The following is a 26860-nucleotide window of genomic DNA, read 5'->3' on the forward strand; positions in this document are numbered from 1 at the left end:
TGTGAAAGTTGCTAAGTAAATGAAATGTGCACATTTGCTTCTGGGAACATTTGAAGCATTTATAATGTCCATCATATAACATAAAATAGAAAAAAAGTTTCAGATATAACAGGTACGGGATGAGAGAAGCCCGCTATTATGGATGAGGAGACTTGGTGAATAATGTCAAGTGTGAAATCATATGTGAAAGTGCTCATCATGGATACCGCTTTGTATGTTTTCGCTTGCAGGGAGCTATAATTAATAAAACTACATTAACGATGAAGCCACCCACGCAACAGTTTAGCTGCAGGAGACAGGGGTGAGGATGAAAGACCCCCTGATGAAGGCATTATTATTGCTGAAACAGAAACAGGCAAACCATTAAAAATGCATATTAACGGGGATGAAACAAGAATGATTCACTGGGCACTATAAATCCATTTCTGGCCCTTAAGTCCATTCGAGCTAAACCTTTAATTTTCTCAGCTTTATTTTTCACTCAGCGGTCTCTTCCACACAGATTTGCTCTTGCGCGACATGTGTTTGTAGATCTTCTTAGGGTAGCCACGCTTGAAATCCAATTTTGCCAAAGTTAGAAAAGCACAGGGGAAAAAAAAAAAGGCCATAAAAAGTTTACAAACAGTGATGATTCTCCTTCCCCTGAAGGAACCTTGAACTCACTTTTTTTTAATGTAGTGGCGAAAAGGGTAATTTTGTTTTTTGTCGAGCTCTTAAAAAGTATAAATTTTGCTTCAAAATAACAGCAGCTTTGCCAAAATTACCGTTAATTATCTCCTTTTGCGCCATCCCTTAAAGTGTCAGCTTTATTGAGTGCAAAAACATTGACCCAGTACCTGGTAATTTAAAGCGCTTCATAATAGCACGCTCTCAGTGAAGGAAGAAGGGCCTTGTTATTATGTGAAAAAAAATTCAATTAGATGAAAGTTGAACATTTGGAGTCGCACATAACAGTTCTGTTTGTTAAAGCAAACATTTAAGGTCTTAAAGTAATTGAAAGTGTAAAACCGCTACGTTACTTAATGAAGTAAGCTGCTGTTGTAAAGTGGTTGATTTCCCAACAACAACAAAAATAACTTTTAGGTTAACAGAAATAGGAATTAGTAAACATTTGATTCTAAAAGTCAAACCTGGAATCTGTTCAGAGGTACCAGTAATTTTTTGGTTGTTTTACTTCTTTGGTATGGAGAGCCATTTCAGCCAAAATTAATAAATAAATATGTAGGGAAAATAAATAAATAAATGAGTAAAAACATAAATAAATGGGTAAAATAAATAAAAAATGGGGAAATAAACACATTTATTTATATATTTATTTTACCCACTAAATAACTTTTTTTTTACTCATTTATATATTTATTTTACCCATTTATTTTTTTTTTTACTCATTTATTTATTTTCCCTATATATATTTATTTATTTAATTTTGGCTGAAATGGCTCTCCATACTTTGGGTGTCTCAATACTGTTCTTTTGAAATAAAAAAAAAGTGATCAGATTTACACAAATAAAAAGGAAAACAAATCTGGGCAACACTTTAACACAGATGTCTTCTTCAAGCTTTGCACATCTACATAAAGTCAATTTGTCCAATCTTTTTTGCTTAAAGTGTTCCTTTATACAGTGTTTATTTACTACCATGTATGGTGTTTTGCGGTGGCCTGATCAACTTTTTCCACTCGTTTTCCTTACATGACTTGTGGCAAACTGCAAACAAGATTTTCACAGAATAGTGAAGATCACAGCTAAAAATTGTCATACTAACAGTTTGTACCACATGAACTGTATATGTATATGCACAAACACCTCAATAACTCCTCCTGAAATGATACACTCGGCTGAAAAAAAAACAAACTGCAAAAATGCTAAAAATCTAAAGCGAAAGCAATTGTTTGTGACCTTTTCCTCTTTGTGTTTTTCATTTTGTCTCTTCCTTACAGTCCAGCAGATTCACCATTATCTCTTATTGTTATCAGTGGCAATTTCATGTTTTTGTTTGGACAGCTTGGACCTTATCTCCCTTTAACCTTTTCGCTAGCCGGTGGGAAAAAAACAAACAAAAAAAAAACAACAGCTTCAGCACTGTAAGGTTGGAAAGAATTTGAAGAGAATAACCTTAATCTCAAATTATCACAGTGGTTGGCCAATAGAATTGTCCTGGTGGGAAGACCTGCATCGATTTTTAGCTTCAGAGCGCATCTCAAATGGACAATGCATTATATTGTCTTTGGAAAGGATAACTGTTGACCTGTAGCTGCTCTTTTTCTTGAGAAAATAAATATATACTTAAATCCTGTCAAGTTCCTGCACCCTGACTGAGGGTGCACTGCAGGAAGCCGCACTGTGAACCATGATTTCATACATGTATTGGATTTAGATGGATGGGCGAGGGGGCCCTGAAAGGACACTTTGTGCTTGGAAAATGTTTCAAGAATTGTCTTCAGCAAACGAGAGGGAACTTTATAGTAACATCACCAGGAAACACAGATATTGAGATACAGTAAAAACAAATAATAAAGGAATCAAACATGCACTTAAGTCTTTCTATTTGCTGTGTATCTTGGGGTTAGGATAGAAGTGAGGCTAAAACACAATCAATTTGTATTTGTGTGCCTATCTGAACGGCTTGATTTCTGTAATGGCCTTAACAATTTTTCCATACATTTTCATGCCATTTTTTTTTTTTTTTTTTGTAAAATATATCCATTCTTCTGTACCTCGTCAATAATACAACCAATGTAAACAAGCACTGTGCAAGGCTGTGCTGTATGGTCTAACATTTACTGCTTAGGTAAAAGTAAAAGAATAAAAATCTGATATACTGATAAAAACAAACAACAAAAAAAACAACATGAAGTGTTATGTTTGTCAAAAACACGTGGAGTTCAATATTTGGTCTATAGCTTCATCTTTCAGCTCTAAAAGGGGACAATTTTTTCTCAACCCCCTCCCCTCTCTTCGGAAGGCAGCGTCATCCATCATTGTCAGAGTTAATATTTTTCCCCCCACTCCTCACCTCCCAATAGTCAGCTTTTGTTTTGCTTTACAGCGTTTATAGTTTGAGACTTGTGTACTCACGGGCTCTCACCTGGCGTTGCTCTCTGCCATCCCCCTGCCAGAACCCATAAAACCAATTTCAACATCACATGCAGCATATTGACATGGCTGTTCTCGCCACTTTCCAAACTCTGTAATCACGGTCCCTGAGGCGTGTTACGTTATTTTATATCCGAACTCAGAGCACTGCTATGATAATCTTCGAAACCGCCTTCAGAAGAATGTATTTCCTGAACAGAACTGCGGGGAAATGCTTGCGTTGCTAGTACCGGAATTAGCTCCATTGTGTCGGCTGAACTGTTTTAGAGTATTTATTTTCAAGTCATCAATTCAAGGGACAATGCTAAAGATGCTGAACTGGGGTTTGAGAGTATAGACATAGAAATAACAAAAGGTAAACCAACCATCCCCTTATTGTCCACATTTACATACAGTCTGTACCTAATTTAAAACTTGTTTTAGAGTACAAACATTTTATAATTTTTTGTAAATTTAGGCTAATGTTCACCTTAATTATTTCCAACAAAGAGCTACGTGGTGCAGTTGTTTCTAGGATCGAAGGCTGTGTAAACATACAGCAATACAATGTTGCCTCAGTAGATATTATGATCCTTTGCTGAGGAGAATAATTGATCAGCCTGTCCTAGGAAAGTCACATTATTGTACAACACCAGCAAAGACTGTGGGGGAAAAAAAAAAGGTTTTAAGAAAAGTCTAAATTGACATATAAAAGACTATTGTTAAGAAATCTTTCATCACTCATCCAACAAATGCATGCTGTCTTGCACTTCTCTTTTGTCTCCTCAGTCAGATTTGGTTTTCAGGCTGTCATGTTTAAATGGAAAAAAAAATAACATCATCCTCCAAGAATGATAATCTAATTGCACAGGGATTCTGTCTGAACTGTCGCTGTTTTCCTTCAAAGAGATTGAACCATTACGTGTCAAAACATTCATCAATTTAAAGCCTTGTGTTCATGCACTTTCTGCCTTTCTCATTTTTTCTCCAGCGCTTATGACCAATTACACTTTATTCCACTCTCTTGCTTTAGCGCGGTTCAGATAAAACACTTTTATTACTTTGAATGTGTCAGTGCAGAAGCAGCAATGTTTTATCTTTAACTCTGTTAATCCTCCTCCCCCTCCACCCCTCGCATTTTTTTTCTCTCTCATCCACTCCAATAAACGCGGGAAGGTCAAGACTCGCTCTTGAATATGATCGGTCCGTTATTCTTTTAGAAAACTCCGTATTATGAATCATTTCCCCCCACACTTCGTACCTAGTTTTAAACGAGGCAAGGCGAGGATGCGGTTGCAGAAATATTTTATTGCACAGACGAAGATCACAGCTTTATTTTATAGATCTCTGTCTGGCAGCCTTGCAGCCATATCAGAAATCACTGATGAAATATAATATTCAAGTCATGACTCTCTAACAAGCTCTTCATGGCACCATGTGGAAATGAGCAGCACTGGCCTGAAGCAAGAGATCAGAATGCCAAGACCACAATTGGAGACATCGCGCCAAACGCTCAGCCTGATTCTCAGAGAAAAGTGCTCTAAAGTGCTGTCTTTATTATCTTCCTGACGCGTGACTCAGCACGACCGCTTTAATGACCTGCCTCCACACTTATAGGTTGTGACTGCTGTTGAATAAATAGGCGTACGTTGTCTAATGTAAGAATCACCGTGTGCGCGTGCTATATATGGAAACTATGGCAGCAGCATTAAATCTGGCTTTTGAAGTTGTACCATATGTGTGTGGGAGTGGAATAAAGAGGCTTTATAGATCATAGGAGTGACATTGAGTGGCCGGCTCTTTAGATGCTGATAAAAGGAACAGCTGCTAAGGTGGGGGAAAGAAGGTGCGAGGACCTTTAATCTGAACTTAAAACGACATAAAACCAGCTCCTGTTTCACGGCAAATGTCAGGATTTTTAACGGAGCTGTCAGTGACGAGATGTTATGAATATTTGAGAAAGTAAATTGAAAACTTTCCCAATGTAAAAATACAAGAAGTCTGAAGATTGTACTAATTATGCTTAACAAATATAATTTGTATAAATTGTAAAAAAAAAATTTTTTGTATCATGTTTTGTATTTTAATAGTGCTTGTAATTTTGATGTAATCTGATGAAATGAAATTAAAGAAGTTATCTTAATTACATTCCTCTGTTTTTATTGCTAGTGCTAGCTTTGGCCCTCTGTGGTCAGCATATGGATCTAAAGGCAAATTGCATCATAGTCTTTGAAGTGAAGATGAATTACTTTATATTCAGAATGGTGTTAAACCTCAGACCAAAAAGCACAGCTTCGAAGCCTACGACAGTTAAAACTAAATAAATAAATAAACAAACAAAAAAAAACACAAAGTAAAAAAACAAAACAAAAAAAACATTTGTATTGGTTTTGGCATGGGAGTACAGTAGCCAGCAGACAAGAATCTCATGCACAGAGCAGGCAAAGGAGAATCCATCATGTTCCCTAAGGTCCTCTTTCCTGCATGCTTGTCCATGTTTTCCTTCTTCAACACATTCAATTTAATAAGAAAATATGAAAAACCTGCAGAAGCAATTGAAGGCTTAGGTTTGGTAACCGTGGTCCTAAAATTAAAAATACAATTGTTGGGTAATACTACCAACCTCACACAGATATACTGAGAAAAATAGCATCTTTTTCCAAAAATGAATCCCACAAATGTTTTGACATAACATTACTGGCCACAGACATTTTCTTTCTTCTGGTAGTTTATGGTAATCTTGTCTTAGAATAAGAATATGTTTTTGTTTCATAATATAAATGGTAACAATCGGAGTTTGGAAGCAGTAGTTTACCATTCTTACTTCCTTAATTTCTGCACTTAAGTCTTCAGTAAGTGATTTATTCGCTCGTCATAATTCACATTCTCGCTTTGGAAAGAAGTTGTAAAATAGAAGCGTAAACACACATGAAACCTGGTTGCTGAGGTTTGCCTTGTGATCACCTTTCAGTTTAGTCAGTGTTTTTGTTTCATAAATAAAATTAGTATCCACCACAATTGCATTACTTCCAGCAATGAGGAGTTGTGCTGCCGTTGTTTATAGGATTTTAAGCTTTCTAAAGGTACAACAATAAAACTTCACCATAGGAAGTTTTTCCAACTCTATTTGCGTTGTAGAACAATATCCCAGCATGTTTTGGCATATGAGGCTTTGTTTAATGATTAGTGCTGAAATTGAAGCCAACTAGAATAAAAATGTAAACACTAGAATGCCAAGCAGAACCACCTCATTGACTTTTAAACTTTTCTCTGAGGCCTAGCCAAATACTGTCATGGTTGCACAAACCGCTGACAATACCAGCGTTATTAACTCGAGCAAAGGAGAATTCTGTTTGTTGCCAAAAGCAATACAGCTATCTTGTTGGTTGCTTTCATTTCCACAAGTTTTTTTCTTCCTTCTGCTGATAAAAAAACGGGGAGGGAAAGGGGGCAAACTCTCAAGGCAAAAATGAGTCATTCCTGTTTTTGTTGTCTAGCCTGACTAATTCAGCGTTACGGCTAGAGCCCACCCATGAGATACAGAGTATTGACAAGTGTAATGGCCGACGTAGGCATGCCACTTTATAGCCAGCTCACAGATGAGGTAGAAAATTGCCCAACGTGCTATTTTTTTTTTTAGCTGTGTTTTCCATGAGCTGATGGATTTGTTATGGGGCAGGGAAATCATTTGACGACGGACGGAGAGTGTGGCATCAATCAAGCAGCTTTTAAACTCAACGCTAATGTCTGTGCTGTCAGGGGTAGGAGCCAGATGTACAACCTGCTCTCTCAAAGAACACTCCAGACAATATTGTGTGAATATGTGAGCTATTTTTGCCTCTTTATACTTATTATTAGTTTCCAGTGGATGTGGCAGTTAAAGGTGAGAAAGATTGCAATAAAAAGCGTGCAAAAAAAAAATCACAATTAAAAGTTTCTTTTGTCGATTTCAAACTTTCATTACTTCACAAGAATCATTAGCAGACATTTAACAAATTCCTTGCCGTACTGTACAATAATAGATGGCAGATTTTAAACTTGTAGGTCTTATTTCACCCAAAGCTTTCTTATCACAGTAATTGACTTCACCCGTGGAGTAAATGGGAAGAAAATGGAAAGATGAATTACTCTAATGGAAGGAAATGAAGTGTGGAAAGAGACATTCCTCCAAGAATTTTCTAGGATGCAGAGCATTGGTAAATTAAAACACAGCAAGGATTTGGTTATGGCGCGTGACAGATCCCACCATCATTACAAAGGCGGCACTTGCACATCTTGTACATGGCACATTTAGTTTGTGTAACCTAGGGAAGAAAACGAAAAGTAAAATAAAAAAAAAAAAAGAAAGTCAATGAAGAAGACCGAATAAGAAAGGCTGAGGCTTTTTGAAGATAAACTGCTCACAATTTATCACCAAATAAGATATAATCAACCAATTATCATTGAGTATTTTTTTTGTTTGTTTTGTTTCGTTTTCTTTTTTTTTTTCTTTTCGATTGTCCAGTTTGCCTCCCGCAGCTAAAGTGCTTCAGTGCATATTTCATGCAAATCACAGAGCCAAGCGAGTCTGTTTTTGTTCTGCTGCAGTTTAAAGGTCAGGCCTTATAAGCACCATTAAGGCTGTTTTGCTAAAGTCAGTCTGAAGGAGAGCGCCCAGTGAACCGAAACATCGACAGGCCGTGATAAATGAAAAGGAAAAGTTATGGTTCCGCTCAATGAAGTCAAAGGGCGGATGGAGGATGGGAGTGCGACTCGTCTCAACATGTTGTTCCTTGTGACTCAGAAACCAAGAAGCCGGTGAAAGGACTGTGTGATCCTTAGAAGCTGAACATTCTGAAGAGTGCGATCTTTTGATTTTTATCTTTTTTGTTAGGAAGATAAATGTGTGGCTTTTTTTTAATGCGTTTTTTTAATCTTTCTTCTAGGTACATCTTTTATAAATACAATGAAATGATCAATAATTAATGCAGGGGGGGAAATAGTTTTCGCAATTTTTTAATTCATCTTTCCCTTAGTTATTTGTACCTGGCACTGAAAATCAGCACCACACCATAACGGTTCTAACTCCAGACTTTACTGTCACAGAGATTTTTTGGATAAATGTGCTGTGTTACAACCTCAAAGAGTTACATTTTGTTGTTATTTGATGAAACGATGGCCTCGGTATTTCATTTGCTTGCCAAACTGTTTTGCACCAAAAACTGAACGTTCTACAACATGTTCTTTCTCCTGCAGTGGAGTCTTTCGTGGTGAGCGTTTATTGAGGCAACAGCGATTGAGTGCATTACAAATGTTCCCTACAAATTCCAGGTTGTCCTTCAACTCTCACCGTTGTCTTTGATTTTAGACAGATCTTAATGCCTCTGTCCGAAATCTTGTAAGGAACATCTACTCTTGGCTTGTGTATGCTAGATGGGTCTTCTGTATTTCTAAATGTTGTTAGATTTTAGCTATTTTATTGGTTTTCATGCCCTTTTGCAACTTTATTTCTTCATGTGTGCAATACTTTTTCATTCTGTAATTCATGGGTTTATTTGCTTATGATTATCATTCTTATTTTTGTATTAGCAGATTACTTATTATTAAGAAGATACGGCAGGGATTCCATGTCAGTAGCTCCGTCAGAGATAAATTTATGTTGAAAGAATTTTAACATGTTCAATACGACTTTCAGTCTTACGATTTCAGTATGTCTTCTTTACAATTTTATAGATGCAGACTCCATGAAATTCACCTGCTGCACGAGAAACTGAGAAAGTCGCTGTGATACGCAGTTTGCCCTCAAAGTGTTTGAATAAAATTTGGAGCGCAGACCTCCATTGAGAGGCCTATGAGGGATCCTGCAGGGTAATCTGAAGGACTTGTATCTGAGCCCAGCGGAAGCTCCTTATTGATTTGCTTTTCTAGTGGCCCTCTGTTATATTAAGGAAATAAAACCCCTGGATGTTAGGAGATTGATGTCAATCAGCAGCCTGCCTCAAGTGTGGCTTGTCCCATCTTATTAGCGCTCTTTACATGCACTGAGTGTTCGCTGATGACTCCGTAGATAGGCAACCTGAGACAAGAGGCTTTCGCTTGCCTTCTTCAAGATCATTCCCCTGTGATTGCTCAATCTGTCATCGCAGTCAGCGCGGACTGAGCGATTGTTATAGATTCACATCATATTAGAGCTTGTAGCTTTGTTATAAGTGTCACTTGCAGACATCAGAGCTAAATAGCTTTTGTTATGACGGAGTCTGCGGACGATATATCTGCAGATGCACTTTGGGATCATTTTAATGTGCTTAAAAGACTAATTATGTCTTTCTGGAAATTCAAATGAAGAAAAATAAATAAACAGCAACCACCATGAGACACTTTTGAACTAATCTGATACTTCATAACAGTTGCTAAAATTGATATGCTGGATCTACTGAAAGGGGGCCGAGAGTGGAGGTATTATGATGTCATGATATTATTTCCTCATCAAAAACACACCTGGAGTGTTGCTTTGATTTGTTCATGCATGTATGAGAAAATGCAAAATAAACCTTTGAAATCTGTAAACATAGAACTTGACAGTGACTGGTGACACACAGCTCTTGTTTAATATCAATCCAACGTCCAATAAAAAACATGTAAAGCATTTGTCGGTCCATTTAAGGCACTTTTGAATGAAGCCACTCCCCAAACCAGTTCCAGTTCAGCTCTGGAAAACCTGGTGTTTGAACATCTTTTAGAGATAATTCATAGACAAGCTGGGACATTCTAAACAAGTATTAATTTGTTATAAAGTCATTCTTTTCTTTTTTTTTATTATAGATTTTCTCCTTCTCGTAAAAACACAGACAGCGGCTTCCTTTGGTACATTACATTGTTTTCCAAATGGAGTGGGAGGACACAAGTTCCTTCCTGGGGCCTGTAAAAACTTTACTTTTCTAAGAAACGCTTCGTCGCTTTGTCGCACCGACTGCTCCGACAAGGCAAATATAACCGCTCCGGCGGGACAGCTAATGGATTTTTATTGTATTTGTGCCACTGCTTCAGAATAAAATAACTGTGATCTCATTCTATCACAGTAATTACCACCTTTAATTTATGAATAAGCTCTAATTAACCAGCTCCAGCATCGTGCGATTTGATACAGGCACGCGCAGAACCCCCTCGAGTGTGCAGCATGGCTGCTGCTTTTAGCCGCCAGGCCTGCGGCACTGAATCGGGCCTGAACGAGGAGCGGAGCAACAACAGCTCTCACAAGAGTTACCATCTGTCATCCAGTTTTGATTTATTATGAATCTTGTCACAAGTCTGGCCACAAAGTGATTTGATGCAACTTCCTGGTGTGTCAAGGGTTATGATAGCATGACATCCATTTTGTGGACCTGACACAGCATATCAGGATCACTTAGCTGTGGAAGTACACTGGCTGTGCCATCTTATCGCAGTGCGTCTGCAGCTGGTGTGAAACCTTCGAGCACAATAGCCGTAAAAGTGCTGCCGCTAAGGAGGAGTTTGCTGAACGCAGGAATCATTTTAAAGTGCTCTTTGGTAATATTTGTAGGATTTAGCATGAGATGACTTTTCGAACGGTCTTAGTGGGACCATTTTGACATTCTGGCAAATGGATGCTAGAAACTTTACATGTATGTTTTTTTATAAATGGTATGTTTTTTTTTTCTTTAACATATTTGTTAAAACTAATTCTATGTCATAAAATGAGACAGATAATCTGGAGGTCCTACAGACATCTGCAGAATTACACGATTCTCAGTCACAAACAACCAATCAGATGAGAAACGCCTTAGCGTTCCTCATCTGAACGCAAAGGGGAGGGACTGCTCACACCTTTGCTCTCTGCCAGGATGCAGCTACATAGGAGTCAGTTCACCTGCAGCAGATTTCACTTTGACAAGAAATAATGTGATCATAAATCTGATTACATGAGCTTGCTACGTCACTGGGAATCATAGAGCAAATAAGCGGCCAAACAGAAAAATCCTGTGCAAAATAATTGGGTTCAGGTTTGATAACATTATAAGATAATGTTATGTTATGCTTATCAAAAGGGCGGGGGGGGGGAAAGGATGTAGAGGATTTTAAAACTAAAAAAGTGTTCAATGCTGTTCGTGAATTGAAATTGAAAGAGATCAAATCCAAGAAAAGTGGAGTAAAGCCCAAAGCTACATCTTGGGAATTTAGTTTTGGCCAGGCTGAACCTTACAGCCGAAAAGATGGGATGATTCATAACACTAGGTTCATGACAATGAGACAAAAAAATTATTATTATTTTTTTTTTCTTCAGAAAATCAAAGAATCCCCAGTTTTTACAGTTGGTTGTGCAACACACGTTTTGGCGAATCTGTAATCAGTGCAGAATAATTAAGTTCAGGTTTGATCACTTCTCATGTTGTGTTTTCCTTGTCTTGTCAAATTTCTAATTGATAAAAAAAAAATTGTAGAGGACATTTTTTCATAAATCTGAAGCAATGTTTTAAATAATCTTCGTTAAGTGTGAAATTTTTCACTTGACTTTTTGGTCAGTTTTAAGTATTTTAGATTGTAACTACAGATAATCCAATTCATCTCAAACATAAAATGTAAAATTACCATTTACTTTAGTGCAATATTTGCTGTAAGATATTTTTCACGTCCTCGTCGCTCAACCGATGAGGCACATTATTTAGAATGACTTAGGAAGAAGAGATCCTGAAGCTCCGACTCAATACAAAGAACCAAGAATCCAATCTTCAGCCACTGGCCAGCTCACTGAATAGTTCAGCCAAACAGAACAACTCCAAAACCAAGTCCTTTCTAAAAAAACTAAAAAAGTAAAAGTCTTAAGACACAGTCTTAAAGCACTGACCTTCATATTTGTAATACTAGGTCAGACTTAGCTCACCAGATGAAGTCACGCGCTTCAAACAACTTGTTAGCATCTCGGGAGACAAACTTCACTTGCACGAGAAATACCGAGGTGTTTTCTTGTCACGCTCCCAGGATTCATAGGAAGTAAAAGCTGTCAAACGTGCACCACTGATGACACCTTCAAATTAAAAATGTTTTATGCTGTGCCTCATAAAAACCTCACCCATAAACACCCAATTAAGCTTCAGAGATCAGAACAATACGGTAGCTCCACTTCTCCTTTCTGTAATCACTACAGCGAGGTCTCCAGCCTTCACCCATTGATCCTGTATTGATCTTTGTATGAGAAACTCTAGTCCAGCCCAGTCCTCTACCATTCTCTCTCTGTCTCTCTCTTGGTGTACGCTCGATATTCTGACTGAAGGACAGCAACTGGATGGTCAAAATCTGTACCACACATAGAAGCAGAGAGAGGGAGACAAAAAATAAATAAATGAGCAAAGAAAGCATAAAGGAGGCATTAGTTAAGAGTCTGAAGCAGCTGTAACATTCATCTTGGCTAAAGATTATTCCCCGGCTTTATCGTACAGTAGTATGTACTTGAGATTCCTCTGTAGTTTGCTTTTACGAAGAGGGGGAGGGTGGGAGGAGTGCAGTGGTGCACCCTTCAATCATTTATGAAGACCTCTCTTTACTCTCCTTATTCTGTCTGGGAGTGGGACATGTCAAATACGCTTAGTTTGCCTTTATAGTGCTGTTTAGCTGCTCTTGTTGTGACAGAATAAGGCTACGAGGAATGTCTTTTTTTTCTGCTCCATCCTAAAACATCAGAAACGTCTTTGAATCGCTTCTGCTGCCAAGAAAGATAAATGCTCTGCTGTTGGTGTCTGTCAGTGCGAAATGTAAAAGCATGTGTCAGTTCCGTCAGCCTGGGACAGGCTTTGTAACAAAATTGTTTACCCGAGCCTTTTGAATAGCTTGATCAATCTTTTATTAGATGTGCTAAAACGACTCTGCGTCAGCAGAACGTTGCCGGGGCGTTCAATTACTTTCAAAGTTTTATGAGCAAAACCAGATTTCCTACAAGGCTCAGGTAATTTTGACATTTATTTAAATACCATTATATATTTAAAACTTTAATGTGCTCAGTTTTAGGAGTCATTCCAGATTCGATTATATAAACGTCTAATCGGGGACTTGTGTGTTCAGTGTTAAGAATATTAAATATATATTAAAAAGCCGAATGGCTACCAGAGGAGAGTCAAGGGTTTCTCAAACATGCATGGAAGAATCAAAGCAACACTCCAGGTGTGTTTTTCATGAGTCAATAACTTTATAACATGATAAATATATATATATTTTTTTAAAAAGCAGATTTTACATTTTTATCCCCACCCTTTAAATATGGGCAAACCAGATCAGTGTAGAGATGTGCTGTTTGCTGGGAAGTTCACAACTTTGCTTGCAACTTAAAGAATCAGGAGGAATTTCCTTTCATGTGCTAACATTATAAATGAGAGATGTTCACTGAGAAAAGTGACAGTTTCTTTTAAATTTCAAGGTCATAAATTTCTGGATATCACGGTGATGAAATCTTAATAGAAACCTGTGTCACAATGTATCATGGAAGGTGCAGTACTGTTCTACTTTTTTTTTTTTTGCAAGATCAGATTAAGATCAGAAAGACTCAAACGAGACATCAGTCCATTAGTGAATATGTGGCCTTTTCTTTCTAAATATTTGAAATATGTACCAAAGTAAAAAGCGGTGTTCAAAAATGAAAGGCAGATATCGGTGGAAGCGTTCATGACAGGCAGAAATTGAATAAATGATCAAATATACATGTGCTAAATTACATACCAGTGAGTTTTTTTATACTTTCATACTGAAGTGCTCAAGCCAAAACTTCCATATCATTCTGTCGCGACACCTTTTGGCTGTGACGGTTGGTCCCTCTGTGTAAGCCCGCCTTCACTTTCACTTTGCTCTGTCTCAGTCTTTTTTTTTTTATAATTCACTGATTTTCAGTCATGCTTCCTAAAAATGTATAAATAATGAGGGTTAGAAATGCTGACATCTAACTCAACAATACTTTCGCTTGATTCTAAATGAAAGTTATTTTTAGCTTCAAAGTTAAAATGGAATTTGTGATTCAAGGGAAGCTTTTCTCAAACACACGTTTGAGGTTTGTTTGACGAGTTGCTCGTCACGGTTTCTTTTTACTGAAGTTAGCTGAAAATTCTGCATCATTCAAAAGTTCAAGTTAGAAATCTTTGGGTGTTTATATCCAACTAAAGCCCTGTCAATGGTCCTCATTGTTTGTTGTCACTAATACCTACATACTGTACCTTGTATTGTAATTGTGAAGTGAAGGGGAAATGTTTTTTTGTTTTTTGGTTTTTTTTTAAACATCAACGTAAAAGTGCGGCATGCATTTGTAATCAGTCCGATTTTTATTTTATCACAAATAAAATTGATCAAGCCCAGTTGGTCAAGCAAGACCAAAGTGTTTCTAACATCTGTGTCAGAAATCCAACACGACACATTATCTTGAACACATCATCCCCAGGGGAAAATTTTGGTGCTGGCAGCGTCATGCTGTGGGCAAATATTTGGCTATACAGAGTTGACGCATATTTCTTAATTTGAGAAAATAATCTTTTTTAAATGTGGTGTTTGCATCACTTTCTTTTGTACCAAATGTGGTACTTTGTGTTGGTAAATAAGATCAGAGTAAATATATTAAAGTATATCGACTCAAAATACGTTAAGTTTTGTGGCTTTAACCTGACAAAATATTTAAAAAAGTTCAAGGGGGATACATACTTTTTTTAAGACGCCACAGGGAGGTCTCACTAATTTGCAGGCTCTGTCATCAGTCTTTCATCTAAAAAAAAAAAAAGAAAAAAATCTGTTGGCAGTTTTTCTGCCTCATTAAGAAGAACAGCCACCCCATATGGAAGCTAATTAAGGTGTCAAAGCTGAAGGCATTATTTCACGTTGACACATTAACAAACACAAGGAAGAATCACTTGAACTTTTTCCCTATTTTGGCTTTTTCCCCATCAAGCAGTTATGTATCATGTGTACATTGTAAACAATGTTTGAAATGCCTATTACTGTTTCATACAAACAGTATTTTTCATGGTCTCATAAGAATCTGAAAGATGTATGTAAATATGGAAAAGTAAAGCAGAAACTCATTGTTATCTGCATTGCTCCTCGTATTATTTTACGTCAACCGAACCAGAAAGAAGAATCTCCAGTGCCAAGGTAAAACGAACAATATCCTAAGCATGTGAAAGTAGATTCTGCTGGCAAACGTTTAATCATTTCAGAATAGCTCTTACATCAGAGCCTCTCTAGTATTCCCTCTTTGCTGAAAAACTGTCTGGATTATTTGACGCCTTGCAGCAGTGAGAACAATTTATTTGTTAGATTTCTCCTAAGAGCCGAAGCGAGAAAACTGCAGCCGAAAATGGGGAATATACTTGTCCTTTTGGACACGCAGTGCAATTACTTAACTGCAGAATCACATAGCATGAGGTGATTGATCATTGTGTCCTAGTGTGAGTGGTAAAAGCTTTACTGAAGTTTGAAAATGAAGAAACATGATAGTGCGGAATGATTTTTATTCATATGCTTTTACTTTAAACTCGAGGCAAGGTTCAATGTCTGTTCCTGGAAAGAAATTGGAGGAATTAATGATTTTTTGCTTTGAATTTGGTTTTACTGCGGCTTGATGCTAAATAAGGTGGTGCTGCAGAGATAGGGTTAGCTAGCATGCGGTAAGTCCGAGTTTTTTTTTTTTTTTTTCTCAGTTTTGTCATTCATTTTTTGTTACTAAAGTCTGCAGATTTCTTTTGCATACTGCTGAACATATACTTCATTGTGCTGTGACATTTTATAATATTGAAAGAGAAAGTATTTTTTTTCTTATCTCTTTCTTATTCATTAAAGTACCGAGGCTGAATACATACGGTACGCGTTTTATATTCCAAAGTTAATCTATTCATTGCTTTTTGTCGTCTTTATCTACCTTTTTTATATTTGCTCACCTTCTTTATGTTGTGGTGGTGAGTACATCTTTCCACCTAATAAGAAAACAGAGAATTTCTGTTGGTTATTTCTTTTTTTTTAATCCTGCTGCCAGCGTGGTGCAACTCTTTAATTCGGTTTTATTAAACTTGCTATAAGCTTGTAGTCACTGCTTTCAGAATTGCCTGGGTACAGAAACCCTGAAAAAATAAAGAAATAAAAAACTAAACATATTTTACTGTCTCAGGGGCGCTCAATGCTGTGGGTAGCTCTCCAACTCAAGGACTTTCATCACAAATTTTACCTCATAGTTTTTTTTTTGTATCTTTTCATAAACTTATACTTTTCTTGAGCTGGAATTCCAATGTGCTTATGCTAAAACGTATCTGTGCAAATTGTAATAAATTCCAATCTTCAGTGTACATTTTTAGTTTAAACAGATTTCTCACTCTCCACTCTTGCAACAGCGATATAGAACATGGTTTGTGTGATGCTTTATTCAGTATCCCCCCTTTTACGTCACCTACCTTCCCATCGACGGAGTGTTGAATATCACATTCGCAACTGCTTTAACTAAATGTCTCATTCTGTTCAAACTAAAATATTTACCAAGACATGGCAGGCCTTCTTAGAATATTTAGAAAAAAAAAATCATCCACACAAAGTGATTAAATATGCCGGCTAGGTCATCCAAAAGCTTATTTTTGCATTTTTGCAGTTCGAGTTAATAGAAACCATTAGAATCTATTGTAGCTGCTGTTAAGGTTGCTGTTGATGTCATCGGTCTTCACGTATTGCGAACATTTTACTGAACACATACACACTGTACTAATCGTGCAATCCTTTTTTTTTTTTTGCTTGTATGCAAACCAAATGTTAAGAGATTTACGTTATAAAGAATTAGATGATTTTGTATATTTTTTTATCACAAAGTTTCAGTTTAAATACTATGATGCCATGAAGTAGTTAGTAAAGGCTATAATATTGTCAGACTCTCATACCCTCCTGCTCCTATAGTCAACAGATTTATATCCTCACATCTTGCTTGCCTGTTATCTTTCCTTGGGCCTCGTATGAATGGTTTTAGCTGCAATGCTTCATATTTAACAATTTTAACAAACGCCATGGGTTTAACCATTAGGCCAAAGTTGCTCTGATTTTTAAATGGAATCGTTCTGTTTATTACAGAACATACATTTTAAGGCCTCATTTGCCTCTTATGTCCTACTTCTTGACAGTTTCCGTTGTAACAAGGCAATTACTCAGAGACGTATTGAATTATTGGCAGTAACAAAATGAGAGATAGAATTACACAAGAGGAAAGCCTCACACTTTGCTACGCACAATTTTGGTAGCCTACAGGCTTCCAAGGTTTTATGGTTCATTGGGCTATGACATGTTTGCCTAATCAAGTTTTTTATTTTACCCTCAGGTCCAAGAGAAATGAACAGCATCAGTAAGAAGGCGTTGGATGGAGACAGGGACATCTTCACTCACTTACCCACACAAGACACAGAAAGTGAAATTCACTCAGTCACCACTGTCTCACCGATGAACATGCCCAACCACCAGCCTATCCTCAAGGGTCTGCTGCTTCATGAACACCTACTCACAAGAGACTTCCAGGGAGACCAGCATTTTTTCAAGAAGGACGGCTCTGTGGCTGGAGACCCCACCATGCCTGGTTTTGTCTCGGCTCCGAATGCGGGAGACGCCGTCACTCAAATCGTGGCCCACAAGGATGCCCCGGCCTTCTCGGACATTGCCACTACTGCCACGGAGCCTGCCACCTCTCCACTGACCACATACTCTCCAACAACACCGGGGCCACCCGTCTCTCTCCCTCTGACGAAATCTCCCAGGGAGAAGATGAAGGATTCAGGCGATTTGGAGCCAACAACAGATTCCCTCACTACCCAAGTGACACCGTACAGCAGAGGGCCAGGCACCCCAGTGGCTATCTTATCCTCAAAGGAAAGACATTTTCCCGTTGATGTCACACCTGGACCCTTTTCAACAATTATGAAGAAAGACCAGGCCAGAGAGAAAATGAACCCCGATCATCTGACCTCTAAGCTTCCTTCGTCATTTCAAGAAGATCCCAGCTCAGCGTCTACGACCGTCATCACAACTATCATCACCACGATGCAAACGTCAGGTCAGTGTGTAGATGCTGTATTTGACCTTCAAATGTCTTCCATCATAAAAAGGGTTTCGTGTTATAGCTGGAATTAACATATAGTCTTCTTCTTTTTTTACTAAATAAATATTCAGAGTTGGGCGCATCATTCTGCAAGACTTAACCCATTTCTCCCAGCAGGGAAGAAATTAAGCATCAGGTCATCAGCATCACGTCTGTTCACTTTTGCATTCTGCACACACAGCTTGCTATTCATCCCTCCACACAGGATAACGGAGTTGCTCATGTGTCAAAAACAATCTGATTTTTTGCCTGATGTGTCCTGCCTGTCCTTTCCTCTGGTCGCAGAGGGCTGAGGGCCCAGATAAGCGGTATCAAAAAGGATATCTGCCGAGATAGTTGGAGGGTTATGGGGTTCATGGAGAGACACAGGTGGGCTGTCAGAAAGATCAACGGTCTGGGGAAAAAAAAGGAAATCACTTTTATTTTTGCTCTCTCCAACAGAACCATGCAGCATGAATTTTACTGAGTCTGAGGGCAACATTGAAATCCAGCAGCATGTTGACCCTGGGGATGAATGCACCTACTTGATTACTGTCTACCTAGGATATGGCATTGAGGTTCAGGTAAGTGCTGGACACTTTATTGTCCGTCGCTCTGAAACTTCACTAGTTTTCTTTAGTAGGTTCCAGAAATTACATCAAAGTCTGTGGACTCAAATGGTTGACTTTACTTCAAGTTGCTCTTCAGGTGCAAAAAAGAAAAATGCCTCAGATTTGACAGAATCATGAACAATCTTCGTCACTTGCAGTAAGGATGGAACATGAACCAGTGTGTAATGCACACATCCTGTTTGATTTGTTACCCTGCAATAAGCCTCTTACCAAGAGATCAGCAATTTCAAATTAAAATAAACTCAACTTTTCCTCAACCTTCATCTTATTTTTTTCACTGTTTTGCTAGTGAACAGTGAAAAGCCAAATACATTTTTGGCTTTTCAGGATAAAACCACTCAACGCTTAATAGATTGCACTATACTCCGCAGTTTATAATGATTAGCATAAATTGCAACAAATGTACACTTTTTGAAATTACGGAAAATGTAAATTAGGATTGATTTTCCACATTTACTGGAATATCATTTTGGGAAAAAATGTAAGTCTAGAAGTTTTTCTATTAGACCTTACTTTTTTTTATTTTATTTTACATGACAAATATTATTATGAATATTGCTACTCTGGCTTGAGTGAACTTCCTGGTTACTCTACCCAGAGAGTAACTTCACTAAATGAAGAACAAACATGTGAGAAACATATCTACAGTCAGCACATGTTGAATTGAGACTTCTTGTTTTGTCATAAATTTGTTGTTTTGTTATGTACTATATTTGTAATTCTTTTAGTTTGCACATAACTATGTATTTTTGTGTTTTGAATGGCTGCTTTTTAGTAAAAATATGCTAAAATAGCTATACTCTTACTTGAGGACAAATATTGAATACTCTACCCACTTCCAATGTTGGTTTTCAATGATTCTTGAATAATCTTTAACTTTGAAAAAGAAGGAAAAAAAGCACTGAGCAAGACAAACACAGAAATTAAAAGCTGTCAACAATGTTAGAAAAATAACATTTTCTATTTAATTAAGTAATTCTTCAATTTTATTTCTCATGGGACAAATAACAATTTTCAAAAGTACTTCATAGTATTTATAACTGTTTATATCCATCCACCCATTATCTATAATTGCTTACCCTTGCAAGGTTGGTGCTTACGTCCAGCGGCCATTGGGAACACTTCGGGCAGGTCACCAGTCCATTACAGCTTTATTGCAGTTCTTTATTTAAAATTAAGGGTTATAAAAGTTGTCAAATGTCCATGTGTTAAATGGGGTGTGAATATATAAAAGAGCCCATAACTGGAATTCATAACCTTCAGCAGTGTAGTATTATAGGCATACATTCATTAAGCAAATGTTTATTTCAGACATTAGATATTTCAATTACATACTAGACTTACACTTGGGGGAAAACATACTTGGGAACATCTCTGGTAGGTTCAAATACACATCATTAAAGTCGGATTAACTGGCTTCTTGGAAGAAAAGAAAAATAAACAGCAAGTAAGACCCAGAGGTCCAATCAAAGCTTTGAAAATCTGGTACAGTATTTATGTTTTCTGTTGTGTCAGCTTAGAATGAGTTATCTTAAGGCTTTTCCCCTCAAATCTTTGAGTAATCTTCTGTTTGTTGCAGGACAAGGTGAGGAGGGGATTGTGGGAACTTTAAGTGGATCAAAACATGTTGCCTGTAACTGCAAATTTGACTGATTGTAGCTTGACAGACATGCTAGAAAACAATAAACAATATAATTTGAATATGTAGGCTAGCAAAGCAAAAGAAAAACCATCAAAGTTATCAGAAGGTTTATGAAAGCTTAGCCAATTTATAAAAACGCCTGCTAAACTGACATCGTTTAGCACCACGATGTTTTATTTAAGAAGGGAGCAGACCTGACTTATTCCGGTTTAGTTTCAGCCGAGGGAAGACTCGCCGGCGTTTTGTCGCTTGTTGGAGACACGCAGACAGTGAATTCGCTGGAGTGAGTGGGTGGATGGGGGCAAAATAGACGGGGCCTCATCCGAGGTTGAATGTTTGTTCAGTAAGTCTCTTCACAAAAGGTTATAAAAATTAACTGTCAGTATGAGCATGTTCCCCGGCATTTGCAATTCCTCAAGCGCTTCATTTACCACCGGAGACTTTAAAATGCACAAGCTTTGTCTTGTGCCTCTGGAGGGCTAAGATAAGTCTTGACGGAGTATATGTTTGAGAATGTGCTTTTCTCCAAAGGCTTTCTCTGGGCAACTTAAGTAAATTTTGAACTACTTATGAGTAGACACACGCTTACCTGTGTGCACGCTCGCCGAGCCACATGTGTTTAATGTATCCACTTTTGGCTTTCGCTGCTTGTGGTGTCTCGGGTACGTTTCTTTTGTAAGTTTATGAAAAAGTTCATGACTGCATGAAAGGCTGCATGAAAACCCAAAAGGAAGTCATTCTTTTCAAGCACTGTGCAAACAGATTGGGGTGGGGGGGGCTACTGTGTACCTCCTTCTGTCAGAGGAGAAATTTTTGTATCTCTTGCAAGTTATAAAAAATATAAAAGTTACAAAAGGAAAAGAAACGTGCTATGCATTGTCACTTGTGCTTTTGGAGATTTGTTATGCTTTACAGATGACCAATGATCCCAAATACTAGAGGCAAATGCATTGTTGACTATCACAGATATTTCTTTTGATAAGATTAGGCATACTTGCTTCATACATAGTTTTATAGTTCTCAGATCAATGTTTCTCAGTAAGTTTCTGTCATGGGTTTTCTTACGTACAAACCACAGGTACCAGGATTCTGTGACTTGACCATCAAAACAAATTAATCAAATTTTGACTTTAAGTTGTTGCAGCTCATTTAAATGTTTTAAGTGTCAAAGCAAATTCCAAGTTCAGTTTGTTAACTCAGTTATTGACATTTAATCAATACTGCTCAGACTGTGTGATTCTCACAGGAGAAAATGTGCAAATGATTTACTGGGATCTGCAATTTTAGACTTAACACAGTAAAACCTTTTGAAACGGTAAACACTGATAGCATGTCAACTTCTTCAGCTTATTCTTTTTCTAAAGGGATTGCTTTGTGAAAATGTTTATTGAAAAAAAAACATTATTGCTTAGATGTCAGCTGGTCAGAACAGTAAACCGGTTTCATCTTTGTGGAGGGAGAGCATAAACAGCAATTTTCAAGTCCCATAAATGATTTAAATATTTTTAAGATTGCATGCTGTACTGATCGAAATGTCTAAAAAGTTTGTTTTTCTGCAAAATAAATCGAAATTGTATGAATGATGCCACTGCATGAATGACTGAAAATAGGAAAGAAAAAGGTTTGTGGTAATGTTTGTAAATTCTAGTAAGACTGGCCGGCCATTTTCCCCAAACACAGAACAAGCAGGGGTTATTTTTTTTGTAGTAAAACCACAGAAACATTCTTAAAGATCTGAGTCTTTAAGAATAAAAGACCTGAAAAAAAAAAAAAAATTATATATATATATATATATATATATATATATATATATATATATATATATATTCTAGAAAAATCCAGTCAAAGTTACCATCCTTGCAATGATTCCAAAGTTCAATCAATTTCCTTGGTCTTATAATTTACAGTGTCAATCACAGGCTGACATTTCACTGACAACTCTGAGGTGATGAGCTGTAGGAGAGACATTATGGTTGAAGTGCATGTTCATAGTTTGGCAGCCAGCCTTCGTTATGGAAGGAGGTTTTCATTATAGCTGACAGTCCAGCAGTTTGCAAGGGCAGAGCATGGTAATTAAATTAACGGATTAATCTGGAGGACAGATGTGGAGACTGAAATGAATATTTTCACATGCTGTTTTTTTTTTCTTTTTTCTTTTTTTTTAATCATTACTTCACTCAGACGTCTTAGACAAACAGGCATATTTCCACTTCCAGCGCACACAGAGATGCTTGAAAGTGGGATCAAAAATATGGGCAAGGAATAAGCGTGATGAGACAATTCCTGCATTTAGTCTACATTATTTTTAGCAGTCTGGCAGCTTCTGAGAGAAGGAGGGTGATAAATGTAGCAGGAGAATTTACTGCCCTCTGCCCCGCTGTTCTACCCCTCTCGCAGCACATAATGCATTGCCCCAGCTGGTGTTTCTGACCGCATTATGATTTATTTGTGGAATTATTGTGGGAATATTAAGAGGCTGATATATCATAACTTTCGGCACAAAGATAAATAATGTTATAAATATGGGGAGCTTTTTGCCTTCTGTGTTTTAAAAGTACTGCCTTTTGTTTAGTTCTCACTTAATTTGATTTAAGTAAAGTAAGGTATATTTTATCAGTGTGGTAGATAGTCATGAAAATAGCATATAAGTAATCTAAGTTTGCGATATGAACCGATAATGAATGACTTGGAAAAAAGAAATAGCATTAATAGGTGGGGAAAAAATATATTTTGTAGGTTTAAATTCAAATATAAAAGATTGTCTTTCACTATCCTTAATTTAAAGAAATACCACAGTTCATCTGTTTAACTATATTATTTATGAATAAGATAAAAATGTTCAGCAATAATACTATTCTGGACGGAAGTGGATTCTTTTGTATCATCATATATAATGTATAAAATTATAAATAAATGTATGTATCTGTATTTGTACAGTCATTTGTTTTTTTTTAATTAATTTTAGTTGTTACAGCAGGTGTATTCATATTTTTATTAATTTTAAAGTCCACATCCATAACACAATAAAAAAAATTTAAGGGAATACTTTAGACATCTGTAATAAAAAATAAAGTTTGATATATAAATATAGTTTTAGTGACTCTTTTTCACTGAATTGATCATATTTTAAGTAAACATTTTCCCTATTCCCATCTTCTTCCTCACCACTGTCACTTCTTGCAATAAGTTTTAGCACAGGACAGATGGAGATTTTCTATTGCTGGGCTACGGTATTAAAGGGCTTAAAATCTGTTTTGGAGCTTTTTTCATGTGATCAAATAAATCTTGTTGGGGTAAAGCTAGCTATCAGCTCCTTCCAGGCCATCTGTCCCGCTCCGAGTTCTGCATCTTCTTTTCTCACCGATTTACCTGCCTGGGTCTGGGTTTTCCTAGGAGGCTGTGCAAACACACTGATTGGCCTGTTTACTGGAACATCTTCCAGTATTTCTATAGCAGAATGTAGGGACGTGTCAGAAGCAGAGGGGATAGAAGTGAACATTGGGCTTCTTGCAATGTCGTAATGGCTGATTGCAGCAGTGTTCCCATCTGCTGACAGACATAAAGTGAAAAGATCTGAGTAAGTTGTAGTGATGACTTTCTCTTTATTCTCATTATTTATCTTTTTTTTTTTTTGCCTTTTTGTTGTCCTCTCGCCTTATGGTGGTCTTACAGCTTACACCGCCTCTTTTCAAGTCTTATTCACTCTATATTATTCAAGTATTTATTTTTCTTTCTTATTAATGTCCCAATTTGTCACATTACATCTGCAAACTCAAAAAGTCAATAAATTGTAGAGCCATATTTTTGTTTCAATTACAGTTACAAGTAATTTTGTGTCTACCACGATTGCATATTTGCATGAAATATCGTAATGTGTGAAAAAAAATCATTAAAGTCCTGCCCATGATTTTCATTTAAATTCCGATATGGACTTGAAAAAACACAAAAATCCCACCTTTAAGGGAAAGACAAATAGCAATGTACACATTTAAATTAATTATTCAAATAATAAAATAAATGTGCACAACACAATAATCAGATGTATGTTTTTGTGAAACTTTCTTTCTTTTTCCTTCCACTTCAGTCGCACTTTATGGTTTTTGGTGTGTCACTGTAAAATCCAAATAAAATCAAAGTTTGTGAAACAAATAGTGAAAGGGATGAATACATTTTGTAAAATGATTCACATATAACCTCATTTCTTATTATTAGTTGCCTGAATTTTTTCTAAATTAAAAATAGATAAATATGCATTATATAGCTTGTATTGCTAAATTGCTCAAATAACAAAATACAAAAACATGTTTTATTGTTATAGACTCAAGAGAATATAGTAGTAGATATAATACATTTAAAACTTAATAACATTCAGAGAAACTTATTTGTTTCACAAATTCACAATATTAAAACATAAAACAATCGTCTTGAGTCTCATTGGGGCAAATTAAAGCTTCCAAGTTTAACAAACTGAGACGAGTGAAAATTGTTTCACAAATTTCTAGACGGTATGGAATCGATTTGAAAGCGCATCATGAACTCAAGTCTTTGTGTGCAAATGTATTCCTCCTAAGTTGAGGTTTTTTCTCTTGCTTTTTTTTTTTGTTGTTGTTTGAGGAGGATCATCAATGAAATGCACCCTAAGGATTGAGATGTTACAGAGCATGCCAAGTGTTTACAGCTAATCCCGACTTGAGGGTTAACGATTGGTATTTGATGCTGCCTCGGCGACCACGTTCCTCTGACTCCAATCAATAGGCATGTTAATAAGCGGCACCAATACTTGACACGCTGGTCCCTCTCATTGCTGGTTGAATTGCCGTATTGATTTGTGCGCTCTCGTTTTAATTCCAGCATTTCTTACAAAAAGAAGCAAAATGCTCAAGGCATTGACCCTGGCTGAGGGTGGCTGATGAGCGAGGGAATTAATTTGTTTTTGTTGGCGTTTGGTGGCTGCTAGCGCTCTAGTCGGATGAAAGGGGTTTGGAGAAATAGTAATATTTCCAACACAAACAAGTGTCAACTCTTATTTATTTTTACCTTTAAACATACAAGTTCCTTTTTAAAATTCGCATATGAATGTGGGCTTTTTTTTTTCTCCCCCCTTCAGACATCCTTTGAGTAAGGGACACTGCATAAGTGACACAGGACATAGTCGACACGTCAGAGGCAGAGCCAGCCTGACTGAGTAATGGGAACCAGGACAGGCTTCCAGGCTTTAATCAACTTGAGATGAGGCAAAGGAAAACCTTCATCATGCTGTGATGCGGGCTAGTAAGCCAGGACATGAAGATGGCTAGCCTGATCTTGATGGGCTCTTTAGGGTGTCTAGGCTTTGCAGAGATGAGTTTTCATGGGGGCCAGCCATCCCGAGAGGAAAGCTTTCAGGTGACACTAATTGCTCCTCCACCCAGCTTGCTGTCATCGACGAAGAAGTCTGTCTGGCAGAAGTCTAAGTTCCCTCCTACTGTTTCAGCAGCACGGTGAGAGACGGAGGGTGGAAATACACGACGAGTAACGAGTAAATCGTAATTTATTCATAAATGTATGCTACGTCGAATAAACTGAGTTAATGAGTGATCTGAAAAAGGCAGGCGGATGTAGCAGAAAGCCAAACTTTCACCTAAACGTGTTGAGACACCATCAATAAGTACGTCTGAGAGATAAAAACGATACAGTGATCGCAAGGCCGATACAATCCAAAGTCCAGACGCATTTAATAAAACGGCAACAGCATGAAAAAGTAAGAATAAATCACTCCGTACTCAGCTAAAACAAAATCAAATTTTCCATATATGAGAAAAATGAAGACACTCGTCTTCTTGGTTAAATTCAAACTGCTTGTTTTACTGCTTGTGTAGATGAGACAAGAGGGAAAACAAACATATTTGTATTGTATTCATCTGCTGGCCCAATGACGTTCTAATTAAAATTCAGCTTTTTTTCTTTTGCTAATTTATTCAAATCCATTGTTTTAAACAACATGGAAAACGGGAAATGGCCTTGGCTGTTTTATGGAAAGGTGAATGTTCAATTAAGATACCATTTCATTATAATGAATTCTATGAGGGCTTTTGTTTTTTTTTTGCTCGTTTGTTTTGTTTTTCTTTCTGTGTCTTTCTGGATGAATTTATTCGGGAAGGCTCAAACCCACTGCCTCTGATGGCGCACCGAGACGATTTGAATGCGAGACAGAGACAGAGGCTGTAAGGACAGGGCACATAACCAGTATGTCCCACAGTATAATCCACTGGGTTTTTATCATGGTAATGATGACACTGCAGCTGGCGAGTCCACTAGCTGTTGATTCATTGCCCGCCGCGTCTGGGTCATTTATTTTCCATGTATTGTGTCGCTGTATCATTTTGATTACGTGAGTCCCATTTCCACCTTAGCAATGGCTCCTGTGAGTCAGTGTAAATGTGTGAGGCAGAGCAGCGCCAGATGTTT

At 37.2% G+C, this 26860-nt stretch overlaps 1 protein-coding gene across 1 annotated transcript in view; it reads left to right on the forward strand.

The window, feature by feature from the left end:
* The window catches only part of LOC103475882 (seizure protein 6 homolog), a 114597-nt gene that overhangs the window by 39427 nt on the left and 48310 nt on the right, over positions 1 to 26860 (forward strand). Inside the window, exons 2-3 of the mRNA XM_008427824.3 lie at positions 17390 to 18115; positions 18602 to 18723. Of these exons, the coding sequence (XP_008426046.2) occupies positions 17390 to 18115; positions 18602 to 18723 (848 nt within the window). The remainder of the gene's footprint in view (positions 1 to 17389; positions 18116 to 18601; positions 18724 to 26860) is intronic.

The sequence above is a fragment of the Poecilia reticulata genome, chromosome 14, assembly GCF_904066995.2.
Source record: "Poecilia reticulata chromosome 14, P_reticulata-male-v2, whole genome shotgun sequence".
NCBI lineage: Eukaryota > Metazoa > Chordata > Actinopteri > Cyprinodontiformes > Poeciliidae > Poecilia > Poecilia reticulata.